Source organism: Peromyscus eremicus, chromosome 2, assembly GCF_949786415.1.
Source record: "Peromyscus eremicus chromosome 2, PerEre_H2_v1, whole genome shotgun sequence".
Classification (NCBI taxonomy): domain Eukaryota; kingdom Metazoa; phylum Chordata; class Mammalia; order Rodentia; family Cricetidae; genus Peromyscus; species Peromyscus eremicus.
This window is the reverse complement of record NC_081417.1, coordinates 112,992,236-113,006,564: the sequence shown is the minus strand read 5'-3', so window position 1 is coordinate 113,006,564 and position 14,329 is coordinate 112,992,236. Positions and strand designations below refer to the sequence as shown.

Below are 14,329 nucleotides of genomic sequence, written 5' to 3'. Positions count from 1 at the left end.
TCTTGTGACCTAGTTAAGTATTCTTTTGACTTGTCAAAAGAAAAGTATTAAAAAAAAAAGGGTGGGGGTGTTTCTCAGAAACCCTTCAAGTAAAGAAAGTAACTTCAGAAGTCACTAAAATAATATATATGACTAACATTAAGCATGACTCTGCAGAGTTCACACCCATGTCCTTGATATGAACTGGTTGCTTTCTAAGAGGTATTCTCTGTTCCTTAGTTGCCTGTGGTTTCTTTCTTCTTTCTTTCTTTCTTTCTTTCTTTCTTTCTTTCTTTCTTTCTTTCTTTCTTTCTTTCTTTCTTTTTTTCTTTTTTTTTTTGGTTTTTCGAGACAAAGTTTCTCTGTGTAGCTTTGGTGCCTGTCCTGGATCTGGCTCTGTAGACCAGGCTGGCCTCGAACTCACAGAGATCCACCTGGCTCTGCCTCCCGAGTGCTGGGATTAAAGGCGTGCGCCACCAACGCCTGGCTTAGTTGCCTGTGTTTAAATGTACATTAAAGTTTTATTTAAAAAATGTGTCTGTGTAATGTGTGTGAATATATGCATGTTTACATGTGTGTGCATGGAGGACTGAAGTTAAATCCAGGAGTTTTGCTTGATGGTTCTCTATGGTATTGACCGAGGCACGGTCTCTCAATTGAACAATACAGATAGTCTAGCTAGCCTGCTTGATCTAGGGATTCTCTGTCTCTGCCAACTGAAGACTGGAATTACAGGAAGGTCATTGTGGTACTTTGAAAGAAGATGTCCCTCAAAGGGAGTGGTAGTAGAAATAGGGGGTGTGACCTTGTTGGAGGAAGTATGTCACTTTGGAGGCAGGCTTTTAGGCCTCATATATGCTCAAGTCATGGCCAGTGTCTCAGACTACTTCCTACTGCCTGCTAGACATAGAACTCTCAGCCACTTCTCCAGCACCATGTCTGCCTGCTCACCACCCTGTTGTACCATGATGATAATGTTAAACCTCTGAAAATGTAAGCTACCCCATTAAATGCTTTCCTGCCAGGGTCATAGTGTCTCTTCATAGCAACTGCAACCCTAACTAAGACAGTCACCCAACCCAACCAACAATTACATGAGTATTAGGAATCTGAACTCCAGTCCTCACACTTGCATGGCAAGCATTTTACCCCTGGAGCCATCTCCAGGCCCATAAATAAACAGCTTTGCTCTAAACTGACTTGTCCTGAAATACTTTTCCACAGTGGAGTCAAGAATGTCACCTTCATCTGAGTGATACTTTTTAAAGAAACTCCTCAGGTGGCCACAGGCAACAACTGTGTCTCTCACCCAAGACAAAACTCGACTAGATACATTAAACTTCTGAATTAACTGCATTTACCTACATCTGCTACATCACTTGTCTCATTGTTAAGAAAAATTACTCTGACAAAAGCAACTTAAAGGAGAAAGGGTTTATTCTGGCTGACAGAGTCCACTGGGGGTTTGGGGTGGTGGTAGCAGGCAGGGAAGGCATGGTAGCAGAAATAGGAAGCACGCACACTCAGGAAGAGGGGGTAGGACACCCTCAGTGACCACTTCTTCCAGTGCAGGTCTACTTTTTTTTTTTTTTTAAGGAACACTCTATGTAAACCAGGTTGAACTCAAACTTAGAGATATACCTGCCTCTGCCACCCTAGTGCTGGGATTAAAGATGTGTGGTACCATGTCCAGCTGAGGGTCCACTTCTTAAAGGTTCCACAACCTTCCCAAATCATGTCATTAGCTGGGGTCCAAGCGGTCAAACAAGCTAACCTATGGGATACTTGGCATTCATACTACAACTACCCAGAATTTCATCCAGCACTAAATAAGACCCCAGTGTTAGAGTCAGCACGTGTACTGATCTGCCCATTGCTGCCCCAGTCTCCCTGCTTACAGGATGGGGGCAGAAAGTACACATAAACTCTCTAAGGTTGCTGTGGGCTGACAGACAAGATGCATGGAAAGACTTAGCAACTCTGATCGGTATTAAGACTCAGTATTTGCACAACTCCCTCCACACAGCCCAGTTCTTGGCCCCTTTACAACGGCAAGTCCTTCATCCTCAGGGATCCACCTTTGATGGTGTCAGGAAATGGTTAGCAAACTCGGATAGCTACGGCTCACAGTGCTATGGTGACCAGGATTCTGTACTGTGTGTGTGAGGCTGACTACTCACTCAGCCATCACCACCTGCTCTGTGAGCTTTTCAGGCTGCAAACGGATTGTTTTAAGAATCACAAAATGGGATGGCTTTACCTTGGCATGTGTGAAGGTTGTATTCAGGACCTGCTCACAATACTCATTTGTGTCAGCTACAACCAATCCATGTTTAAATAGCTTTCAGATATTAAAGCTCTAATACAGCTGTTTGTTTGTTGAGATAGAGTCTCAGTTTCTAGTCCTGACTGACCTGGAGCTCACTATGTGGACCAGGTTGGCCTTGAACTCACAGAGATCTGCCTACCTCTGGCTCCTGAATGCTGGGATTAAAGGCAAGTGCCACCACAACTGGCCAAATAGAGCTTTAATATGTAATGTATTTATATATAAAGTGTCAAAGCCAATGAAGTCACTGCCACAGTAAAACAAAAACAAAAACCTGGTCGATCAATTCTGCATGACTAGATACTAAGTATCACTTCTGTCAAAAAATTATGGAGAAACATAATTTTATTTCAATTTCGAAATCCTTTGCTCTTTCTGTGCCTCAGACTACTGATTCTATACCAGGAGATTTTTATTACATGAAGTACCTTAGGGCAAAGTTATTTCATAAAAATGCTTGATAATACACCAGGGTGTGGTAGTGTGGATGACATGAGCTTCTGAGTGTGAATCAAGAGATTTTATCCCATGGATGCAGAGTCTAGTGATTTACTTACTAGCTTCCAAACCACAGTCCAAATCATATCTAAGCTTTCCAAAATGTTTCAAATATGATTAGCTGGCAAGGAACAGAGGCTGACACCAAGAGAAGACTTCATGGAGCAGTGGAGAACACCTGGGTGAATCACTTCACCTTTTTGGTTATAGTGTTTATTTATTTTTTTCCCATATGAAAACAATATCAGAAGACAAGATCTGAATTTACCCCTAGTTTTATGTCTGTATCCCTGGAAGGTATGAGAGGTACTCACTCACGCCTTTTCTTTTCCACTGTACATGTACTGGACAGGACTCAGGTTAGGCTATCCTGCAGGCTCCACACAGCAGCCTAACCCACTGTGCCATCCAGTCTGCTCCTTCTTGCTTCTGCTTTAACCTGACCTATCACTCCAACCCCCTGCACAGCACCACTGACCCCGTCTTCCCACACTTGCACTGTAGGGAGGGTTATAAATAAATCCGATATTCACAAGGCCACACCATGCCCCAGCCTGCACATGTTCTGGGCCTAATTGCTCTGGGAAAGTCAGTGCTCTCCTGTAAGTCTCCTTCTGTGTGCATGGTAATTATATGCTAATGCCTTTTGAAATGAATTCAGTAACCCCCACATTAGAATTGAAAGGAAGGGTAAAGGAGCTGAGATTTAATCACACTGTCTTCTAGGAGCTTAATAGAAAATTTCTTTCACACATGAATTGTGCCATCGACCCACGGAACTCTCCGACTCCTCTACTCCAGTAATGCAATGGCACACCGACAATACCACGGTGACCACAGGCCCCAGATCAGTCACACACAAGGCTCTGGGAGAAAAGCAGAGTTTCTGACTTAAACGAAGACAGGAAATGTTTTTGAGAACTCTTTTACTTCTTAGTTTGACTTCAGAATCTTAATAGGTGAATCAACTATACATCTCAGGAGGCAGCGAGTGAAGGAGTAACATAACAGTCATGGCCAAGTACTAATGAGACTGAGAGTACGCAAGACACATGGCTGTACCCCGTTCAGGGCTAAGGCTGTGAAAACAACTGTATTTTGGGTGAGAGTTAGCAAACGTCCATGGTTTGCTCCATTCTTAAAAGCCCATTTGCACACTGCAGTGTTCTCAGCCACCTAATGCTCTGCGATGTCCATGGTCACGCTAGCTTTTAGCTTTGCTGGTACACATCATTAAATCGATTTCCTAGTCTCAGCTAGCAAGCACATTCCAATTCTTCATATATTAAAGAGAAATGACTGCATTTTTTCCCCTGAGCTATAAAAAGAACCAGGGAATATTTTCCCTCATCAGTTTATTTTCTGTCATCCTTGACCTAATGTCAAAACTGTTACAAGAGAAGATGGATTACAATTGCCTAAGATTTGGGTGTTTGTTAAGGTGCTGCATGAAATTATCAAGGAATAAGACACTGCTCTGACATGACTTCAGAGACACTAGTATCAATATAAACAAACTAAAAGGACAGAAATACACAAATACAGAATGACTGTTTTTGATCCTATCAGCTAATGTATGCCAGAGACTGTGGCAACTGAGCTACATCTGTACTCTAATTTTTTTGTTTTGCTTTCTTATATGTCTGTGAATCATCTACATGTCTGATGACCACTGAGGCCAGAAGAATACATCATAGTTACAGACTGTTATGAGCCACCATGAACATACTGGAAAATCAAATGTGGGTCTTCTGGAAGGGCAGCCAGTGTTCCTAACTACTGAGCAATCTGCCCAGCCCCATGAGGTGACTCTTAATGGGCTCCTGGTGGGGCTGGACATCAGCAGAATAAAGCAGTGATTAAAAGTGTTAAACCTATAGCCCATCCCCCATGATCTAGGAAGAACAAAGTGCTAGAGACTAAGTGTCTGTAATGAAGCCACTCTAAAAATCCCATGAGCTGGTGTGCTCATCATTCATGCTGTAGTCCCAGCACTTAGGAGGCTTGGGTGGGACTCTCATACAAGCACACAAACCCCATTAATGAACAACAGGATTGGGAGTTTCTAAGCTGCTGACCGTGTGAGAGTACCTGGAGGGTGGCACAACCAGAGACAGCATGGATGCTCCCCCCAGTGTCCCGTATGCACCCTGTCTTTCCATTGTGCTGTATATGATGTCCTCTGTAGTGTTCTCTAGACTGCATAGGCGGGTGCACACTGAGCGAACTGTTTCCCTGTGTTCTAGGAGTTGCTCTAACAAATGTATCAAACCAAAAAGTGGCAGTAAGTATTAGGAACTTAAATGTGTGGCTTGGCAGGCATACCTGAAATGAAGGGTAAGTACTGTGTGTCCTGTTGAGCTAGGTGCTAACTCCATGTAAATAGGTACCAGACTGGAATAAATTTAGGAAGGTATCTATCCAAGAACTGCAGGGTGTTTAGGGAACCCTCTTATTTTTCTAGGGTCAGCTAGTGTTGCTGACTATATGGAAGATGAAAAACTGTTGGTCTCTTGAATGCACTAAGCTAAGCACACTGGAATGCAATTGTATTAGTTGTCAAAAGCATTGGGGCAAAAACTGGATCTTCTCAGGCCCATCTATGGCTGAGACACTGGCCTATAAGACACGAGGCACACTACTCTGTGGCTACAGTGCATTTGTTACTAGTGTCTAATGAATGTCAGATGAGGAATACAGCACAATGCTCCTGTAAGGCTGGATCCCACAGACTATTCCACCTTGAGCGTCAATAAGGCAGAAAAGCTACAACGAGAATCAACATGTTTCCAATTACTGCAGCGTTTCTATCCACCATGCAGGAGGGACTCTGGGTCTAAGCATACCCAATACCCAGAGTGACTTGATAGACGTGACTCCATATAGACTTGAACATCATAAGCCAGGAATCCCACAGATCTAAACAAATGCAGTGCAGTGATTGTCCTCTTGAAAACTGTGTCAAAATTTAAATCCTGTTACGAAGAGGGAAATATGGGCCCAGATGAGACGTTCAATGGGGAATTAGGGTTCTGCTCTCAGGACTCCCTTAATCCACACATGGAACTGACAAACAAGAACTGGTCTGCTCTAATGTCCAGTGTCGCTCGGTCTCTCAAGAACTCCCCATCTTTCACTCTGAGGCCCTGAGCGCCTCTGGACAGGCAACAAGGTCACCAGGAGGTGTGGTTATTTAACCAGGACCGGAACCGTGAGTCAATATAAATCTTTTGTTGGGAGGTACGGGCGAAAAGGAGGAGAAGGAGAAAGAAGAAAGTCTTCTTCACACTGTGACCTATGGCTATGTGCCTCCAGCAACAACAGTTAAGGCATGGAGCAAGGGCACAGGTATGCAAGCACAGCAGTAGAGCACCTGCCCAGCATGCTCAAGGTACCGGGTTTGATTCTCAGCCTATGCACACTTGCAGAGGGAGAGAGTGGGGAGGGAGAGGGGGAGGGAGAGGGGGAGGGAGAAGGAAGTCACAGAGTCTATTAAAGTACCACAGGGAACACAGTGACATCAGTGCTCACAGCATGGCTCTTGGAGTCTGCCAAGTCTAAGTTGTTTTTTGTTAAACATTTTTAATTATTTTTATGTGTAGGGATATTTTGCCCAAACACATGGATGTGAACTACATATGTGCCTGGTGCCTATGGAGGTCAGAAGAGGGTGTCAGATCTGGAACTGGAGTTACAGACGGCTGTGAGTCACCATGTGGGTGCTAGGAACAGAACCTAGGTTCCCTGTAAGAGCAGCAAATGCTCTTAACTTCTGAACCATCGCTCTAGCCTTTAAGCTTGAGTTCTTATCCAAGTTTCGACACTTATTTCTGTAATATAAAGCATTTATAATCCAGTTTTGTTATGCATAAAATGAGAGAAATAATTTCTATCCAAGGCTCTTAAGAACATCAAAGACAAATCTGTGCCGTGCGCAGACTTGGCAGTGACAGTTTTTCACCACTATTTACCTCCATCACTTCAGTCTCCTCCAAGGGGGTTCTAAGCAGGAGCTAAAGGGAATAAACTTGAAGCATGGAGTATAATGGTTAATATAGTCTGTCAAATCTCACCTTTACTTGTTTAGTAATTATACTAGTTGGTGCCAATCCCTGGTGTGGGTTCTCTTTGTGACACCAAATTACAGAACAAGAAAAGAAGGGCACACTCCCAGGACTGGCTCCTTGGCAGGAAAAGGTGTCAGGTGGAGAGAAGCAGGGAGATGCTACAGTCTCCTTGCATTGGCTGCAGATGGATAAGGCATGTTCTAAGTCTGAAGGGGAAACCATCCTCACAAGTTCAGAGGCCACTGCTTCATATAGACAGTGTGATGCCAGGGCCCTGTGACTGGCCTCCTCTAAAAGCCACATGCTGGAGCCTGTTTCCCATGAGGCCTTAGCAGTGGACAAACACAAACAAGAAGTTAGAAGAGGAAAGCAGCTGGCTGTGTCTGGGACCAAGAGTGCATTATCTGTTACTTATGACACTTTGTAGTTTGTAAATACAAAGGCCTCCTTTATATCTGTTTCTTTTTATCTCTTTTCTCTAAACTGGAGGCTATTTGAATGAAAGTACTATCAGTGCTCATTTCCTTCTGTCCTTATGGATACTGGAAAAATGTAAGCTGAATGAATGAAGAAAACAAATATTAAATTCCTATAAATTTAAAACAAATGTACCAGATTTACGGTTAGGAAAACAGAACAACCTTTTGAGATTACTAATGAAATCATCCAGATAGTAATTACCTGAGGACCAGTCTACTTCCTGCTTTCTCTCTCTAAGTAAGAAAGCTATGTGACCTTAACTGTTACCAATTCCCAATAAAAATTCCACAGACTTTGTAACTCGGTTTATTTTGTTTTCCTTTGAGAAGGTCTCACATAGTCAAGGATGGCTCAAGCTCACCATGTAGCAGAAGCTGGTCTTGAACTCCTGATCCTCTTGCCTCTACCTCCCAAGCCCAGGGATTGCAGGCAGTGACATCATACCCAGCTGTCTACAGACTTTGTAGGCTCTAACTGATTCAGAAAAGAATCCAAGTTGGCATTCCTGTATGCTACCTTCAATACCTAGTCTGTGCACCAAAGGACAGGTTGACAGTGAATGGCTCTCACCTCTAGCAGTTCATCTCCAATCCGCATCCGTCCATCTGCAGCAGCAGGTCCCTCTGGGTTGATCCCCACCACAAATATGCTCATCCGTGACCTGTCTTTATTGCCAGCGAGACTGAGTCCCAATCCACTCTTATCCTTCTCCAGCTCAATAATGTGTAATTCTCCAGGCAGGTCTGCATATCTTTGCCTGATCTTTTCTATATTAGAAATGAAAAAAAAAAATAGAGCATGAGTCTATATTATACAGATGTCAGCATTCTCCATACTTAGTGTAGTTCATCTACTGTGCTCTCTTAGAATAAATCACTTAAGGTTTTCATGGCCTTGTGGGTAAGCTATAGTTAGCAATTATTTTTATCTCCACATAAGTTTAAACTGCCCACCCAACTTCCCACTTCTGGTTCCCATTAGCTTAGCCTTTCATGGACTGTTTTTCCTACAGATAGTTACCAAAATATGGGGAAATAATGGGCCCAAGCCTCCACATTGCCACAAGATTTAGAAAATTTACTTAAGTGAACTATGAACAAAGTATTTGGTTTTAGAGATAAAATACTGAACCAAACAGTTATTGTTCCTACTCTCGTGGACTTAAGATTTGGTCAGAAAGAAAATCAACAATTTATTATGCTTAAAATACAGTTATTTAAAAATAGTTGTTTGTCACACTAGGGATTGAATCCAAGGTCATGTGTGTGATTGGCAAGAGGTTTCCCATTTGCCCATAGCCCATACCCTATAATGCACTCTTGAAAATATAGAAACAGCATAAAGTAAAGCTAGATCAAGTAGCCAGGCGGTGGTGGTGCACGCCTTTAATCCCAGCACTCGGGAGGCAGAGCCAGGCGAATCTCTGTGAGTTCGAGGCGAGCCTGGGCTACCAAGTGAGTTCCAGGAAAGGCACAAAGCTACACAGGGAAACCCCTGTCTTGAAAAACCAAAAACAAAAAAAAAAAGGATCAAGTAAAAGGAAGAGGAATTAAGGATATCCGTTTAGCTGTCAGATCTAAAAGCCATCCATAAACACTCACACATTGATCAATCAATGTGATGTTTTATTTCTATGGGGTTCTACTTCTCCTTCATGGTGTTGAAGGTCCTCATAGTCACGGTTTATATGTGTTTATTAGTTCTCTCTTTCCAGCTTCCAGCTCACCTGTGTGCTGGCTAATATTCTGTCAACATGACACATGACAGCATCAACCGGGAAGAGGGGACCTTGATTGAGAGAATGGTCCCATCAGACTGGCCTATAGGCAAGTCTGTGGTGCATTTTCTTGATTGATGATTGGAAAAGGAAGGCCAGCCCAAGTGTGTGATGCCAGCCCCAGGCAGGTGTTCTGGAGTTGTATGAGGAAGCAGGCTGCTTAACCCTTGAGGAGCAAGCCAGTAATCAGTGTTCCTCCATGGTTTCTGCTTCAGCTCCTTCCCCGACTTTCCTTCATGATGGACTATGAACAATACGCTGAAATAAATGAACCCTTTCCTCCCCAAGTTGCTTTTGGTCAGTATGTTATCACAGCAACAGAAAGCAAGCTAAGGAGCCTTGTCACGTCTACACTACGGTCTAAACCACCTAGCTCAGCTCCTGGTTGGGCCACTTTTCACTTGTGCTGGTTCCGTACAACAAAACCACACCAGTACATCAACAGGAGACAATACTGCTCGAAGCTGGTCTTGAATCCCACACAGCGCCAGCTCAGGAAGTAAATTACAGAATTAAAAAGGGAAAATAGATGCAGACAAGCTTGTTTAGATGAGAATGGCTACAGATCACTGTGGTACAAATTACATGCTGGCAGAAGCAAACATGCATATGACAAAGCTGGATGTGACAGAAAATGCTTTTAGGCCCAGCATGCAGGAAGCTGAGGCAGGGGGATCGTCAGTTCAATGCCAGCCTAGGCTACATATCAAGGCCCTGCCTCAAAAAAAAAAAAAAAAACAAAAAAACAAAAAACAAAATAAAACAAAACAAACCAGAAAACACAAACAAACAGTCAAGATGTATAATATATATGTGTGTCATTTTTAGGTCTGAAGAGATGGCATATTGAATCTGAGGATCACTGATTGATAAGGCTGGGTGGCCAGTGACTCCAAGGCTCATCTTGTCTCTGCTCCAGTGCTGGGGTTTCAGACCTGCTTCTGGGCTGGAGATCCCAACTCAGGTCCTCTCGCTTCCACAGTGAGCACTTCACCTACTGAGCACCCCTGCCCCCTCACCCCTGGTCTGGATGTCATATCAGTTTTTGTGGCTGGTATAATTTTATTTTGCTGCTGCTTTTCTTTATTGAGGCAGGATTTCATATAGCCCACGCTGGCTGCACACTCAGTATGTAGCTGAGGATGACCTTGAACTTCTGGCCCTCCTGTCTGACCTCCCAAATGACAGGAGTGACGGGTACAACACTCATGCCTGGCATACTCAGATTTCTCCCTCCCCTAACAGACAAGAGATTCAGCAAGGAAAAAAGATGGCTCTCTTATAAAACTTGTTATGTAATTGCCAGTTTGTGGTTTAGGTCTGAAATGTCCTCATGGCTTCTGCATAAAGACTTGGTTCTATAATGGGGCTGGGCCAGGGCCTGGGGACTGAGCGGATCATAATGGTTCTGACTGAATCAGTGAAATAATCCATTATGGATTTACAGTTTAAGGAACTTTGGGGAAGGAGGGTGTGTTATAAAAGCAAACTCTCTGCTTCCTAGACACCATGAAACAATTTAGTATGATTCAAGCTAAGAACATATTTGGAAGACAGATAAATCCCAGGAATCTCAACAGTCAAAAGTTAGGACATCTTTCTCGGAAAATCACCATGGCAGGATCCTAAAGGACAGAGTTCAAAGATGATGTTAGTAGATAAAGATAGCCATGCATTTTTAAGATTAAAAATAAAGGGGCTGTGTTGGCGCACACCTTTTTTAACCCAAGAACCTGAGAGGCAAAGGCAAGTGATCTCTGGGTTGGGGGCCAGCCAGGTCTACATAATGAGTTCCAGAACAGCCGGGGCTACACAGAGAAATGCTGTCTCAAAAAACCAATAAATAAATAAACAAACAAATAGGTGGTAAAACAGGATACTTTCTGACACTATATCCACAGGCAGAAAAAAATAACGGAGAAGATTTGTTACCAAAGAATTAATAAATAGAAGTTATACAGATAAAGCCGAAAAGACCTCTAGCTTCAACAGAAAAGCTCAAAAGGCTCAGTTATGTGAGGAAATGGTCAAATTTACCAGTAAGTTTAGAATTGCAAATTAAGTGGAATATTCAGGGCAGGGTTTTTAGACCAGGAGTGGAACCTATTATGCATGAGGCCCTGAGTCCTATCTCCACCGCCGTCCACCCAAATAAATGATTATCCAAATAACAAATGAGACATTAAGTAATGAGGTTATTAAAATAAAGCACATTAACAGACTGCCAAGAAGGAAAACTTTATCACCAGCCTTTGCAGAAACAAGGACATGTATTCGGGCTGGAAGCTGATAGTCACTGCCACTCTGAACAGTTATCAGGCTTTAAACCATCAATTCCGATCTTGCTATATGCAGCTTCCCAATCTGACACAGGTATTGTCCTAATTAGGGTTATTGTTGCTGTGATTAAAAAAAAAAAACAACCCACGATCAAAAGCAACTTGGGGAACAATGGGTTCATTTCACTTGCAGCTCCATATAACAGTTCCTTATCCAAAGCAGTGAGGGCAGGAACTGAAGCAGGGCAGAAACCTGGAGGCAGGAGCAGATGTAGAAGCCATGGAGGGGTGCTGCTTGCTGGCTTGCTCCTTGTGGCTTGCTCAGCCTGCTTTCTTTTTTTGTTTTGTTTTGTTTTTGTTTTATTTTTTTCAAGACAGGGTTTCTCTGTATAGCTTTGCGTCTTTTCTGGAACTTGCTCTGTAGCCCAGACTGGCCTCGAACTCACAGAGATCCACCTGGCTCTGCCTCCCAAATGCTGGGATTAAACATCTCTCTCTCTCCCTTTTTTTTTTTTTTTTTTTTTTTTTTTTAAGACAGGGTCTGTTTGGCCAGCCTGGCCTGGAATTCACTGAGATCCACCACCACTGCCCAGCCAGCCTGCTTTCTTATAGGACCCAGGACCACCAGCCCAGGGATGGAAACACTCACACTGTGTTGTGCCCTCCCCATCAATCACTAATGAAGAAAATGCCCAACTGGCTGGCCTACAGTCCCATCTTATGGAGGCATTTTCTCAATTGAGGCTCCTTGCTTTCAGATGACTTGCAGCTTATCATTCACTAGGATGGCTGAATGACTGCTCAGGACACACTGCTAACATTTTTCAGCCACAGAATTTATGTAATTCTACAACTTATTTTTAGATTCACAGCTAGGAGGCGATTAAAAGAAGATGATCCCATTTTTTGATACATTGATTGCTGTGTTTCCCCCATCCCTTAGAGAAACAGGACTTTCTCCTACAGCCCCTTGCTTGGACTCCAGAATTCTGTTTTACAGATAAAGACTTTAGAAGAAAGATCTTATAAAAGGCCATGAAGTCATCTTAAATTCACCCAATGCTATTTTTAGACAAATAGACTTTAGATTTCTCTTTCAGTCTGAGGTGCTATGTTTAGTTTAGAAATCTTCTATTCTCCCAATCGCTCCTTCCATGAGGGAGACCTGAGCACTCACTGTGCCTCTGAATCCTTCCCACACAGATGGCATGACGGCCAGGCTCCTGGGATAATCTGGCCAGAGTTCAGCTGGGTCTGCGGGACCCGAGGGGTCCAATCTGTTCAGCACACTACAGCTTTCCCTCCGATGAGTGCAACGGTGGCTGTTAAGAAGCTTCCTTTATGTCATTTCTTACTTTATCTTTCTTTTTGAGGCAGGTCCTGCTGGTGACCCTGGGAGACCTTAACCTCAGGATCCTCAAGTCCTCTTTAAGGAGTTGCAACAGTGGTTACCCAGCCTATCCACTCAGGGACTGGTCAAGCTAGCTACAGTCAACACTCAGAATGCAACATCCCAAACATGAGAATCACACCATGGAGCTGAGAAAAACTGCAGAAGCAAGTCCTGCTACCCAGCCCCTCACGCAGGTCCCTGGGACCAGAACGCCTCTTGTGTCTTCTTCACTGAAGCCAAGGAAGCTCACCCTCTGATCTGTTCCCTCTTCTCTTAACTGAAGTTCATGTGACAGGTGCCATGCCTTATACCCCAAGGGGAAAAAAAATAGGGAGCCAAGAACCTGAGAACAGGCCCTGTGGAATTCTGCCCAATGTAGCACCATCAGACCACACCCCTTATCCTCCAACCATCTTTCTGTATGCCGACCTTTAAAGACAGTATTCTGAGTTTTTGGATCTTCATTTCTAAAAGATCTGGTATCACACAAAATTTTAGCTGAATAAATATTATGACTGCGGCCAGTGAAATGGTTTGAATAGGTTAAAAAAATGCTTGCTGCCAAGCCTGACAATATGAGTTTAGCAGGACACACACACACAAACACACACCTCCACAGAGACAGAGAGAGAGAGAGAGAGAGAGAGAGAGAGAGAGAGAGAGAGAGAGAGAGAGAGAGAGAGAGAGAGAACAAACTCACTCAAGCAGTCCTCTGACCTCCACATGTACATCATAGCAAATAAACAATAAATAAACATTACTATAATAGGAAAAAAAGTTTTCTTCTGTTAATTTGACTTTTTGTCATGGTTGTCTCTGTCATAAACCTTGAGGTAAGAAAAACAATAATGCTTTCCCCTCTACTACTTGTCAACTGTGGTGCTTATGAGAAGAAACAGTGACTGGGCCTCAGTTGTTGAGATTCCACAATGATGAGCTTGGGCAGGGAATCTGCTACCATGACGAAGCACTGACATGGTTCTTGTGGGTCACCATGGAATCCTCTCCCATGCAATGCAGTATGTTTTCCAGTTCAGATCACGACAGTCAATCATGAAAACTTCCAGAGAGCAGGTAGAAGGCGGCCCTTCACAAGTCGCACATCACCAAAACTCCCTCTCTACCGCCATGACTCAGGATTAAATATGAGGTTTGAGCCATACAATGATAACTTTAGAATCCCAGTCACTTCTCTCCTCCTTCCCATGTTCAAGTACATCCTCCATCTAGCCCAGGTCCAGGCAATTGCCAGTAATTGTATGCTACTCAGTAGGTATAATAAAAGATGAACTATAATTTTAAATTGGCAAAAGAAAAGTCAAGCTAGCACGCTGGTCAAACATAGAACCCTGTCTATATCTATAAACTAGCTATGAAGTTTCAATTCTGGGCTGCCAGTCAGCACAAACAGCTCTGTAACATCAGACATGGGTTCTGCAGCAGGAGAATTCCATGTGGGGCTGAGCTCAGGACCACCAGTAGTCCATTCCTTGATAGCTAGCAGAGAGGGAAGACAGTGTATAAGAG

At 43.4% G+C, this 14,329-nt stretch overlaps 1 protein-coding gene across 1 annotated transcript in view; it reads right to left on the bottom strand.

Annotated features, from left to right (window-relative positions):
* Nucleotides 1–14,329, bottom strand: part of Patj (PATJ crumbs cell polarity complex component) — a 325,876-nt gene that overhangs the window by 151,900 nt on the left and 159,647 nt on the right. Inside the window, exon 28 of the mRNA XM_059254557.1 lies at nt 7,924–8,120. Within this exon, the coding sequence (XP_059110540.1) occupies nt 7,924–8,120 (197 nt within the window). The remainder of the gene's footprint in view (nt 1–7,923; nt 8,121–14,329) is intronic.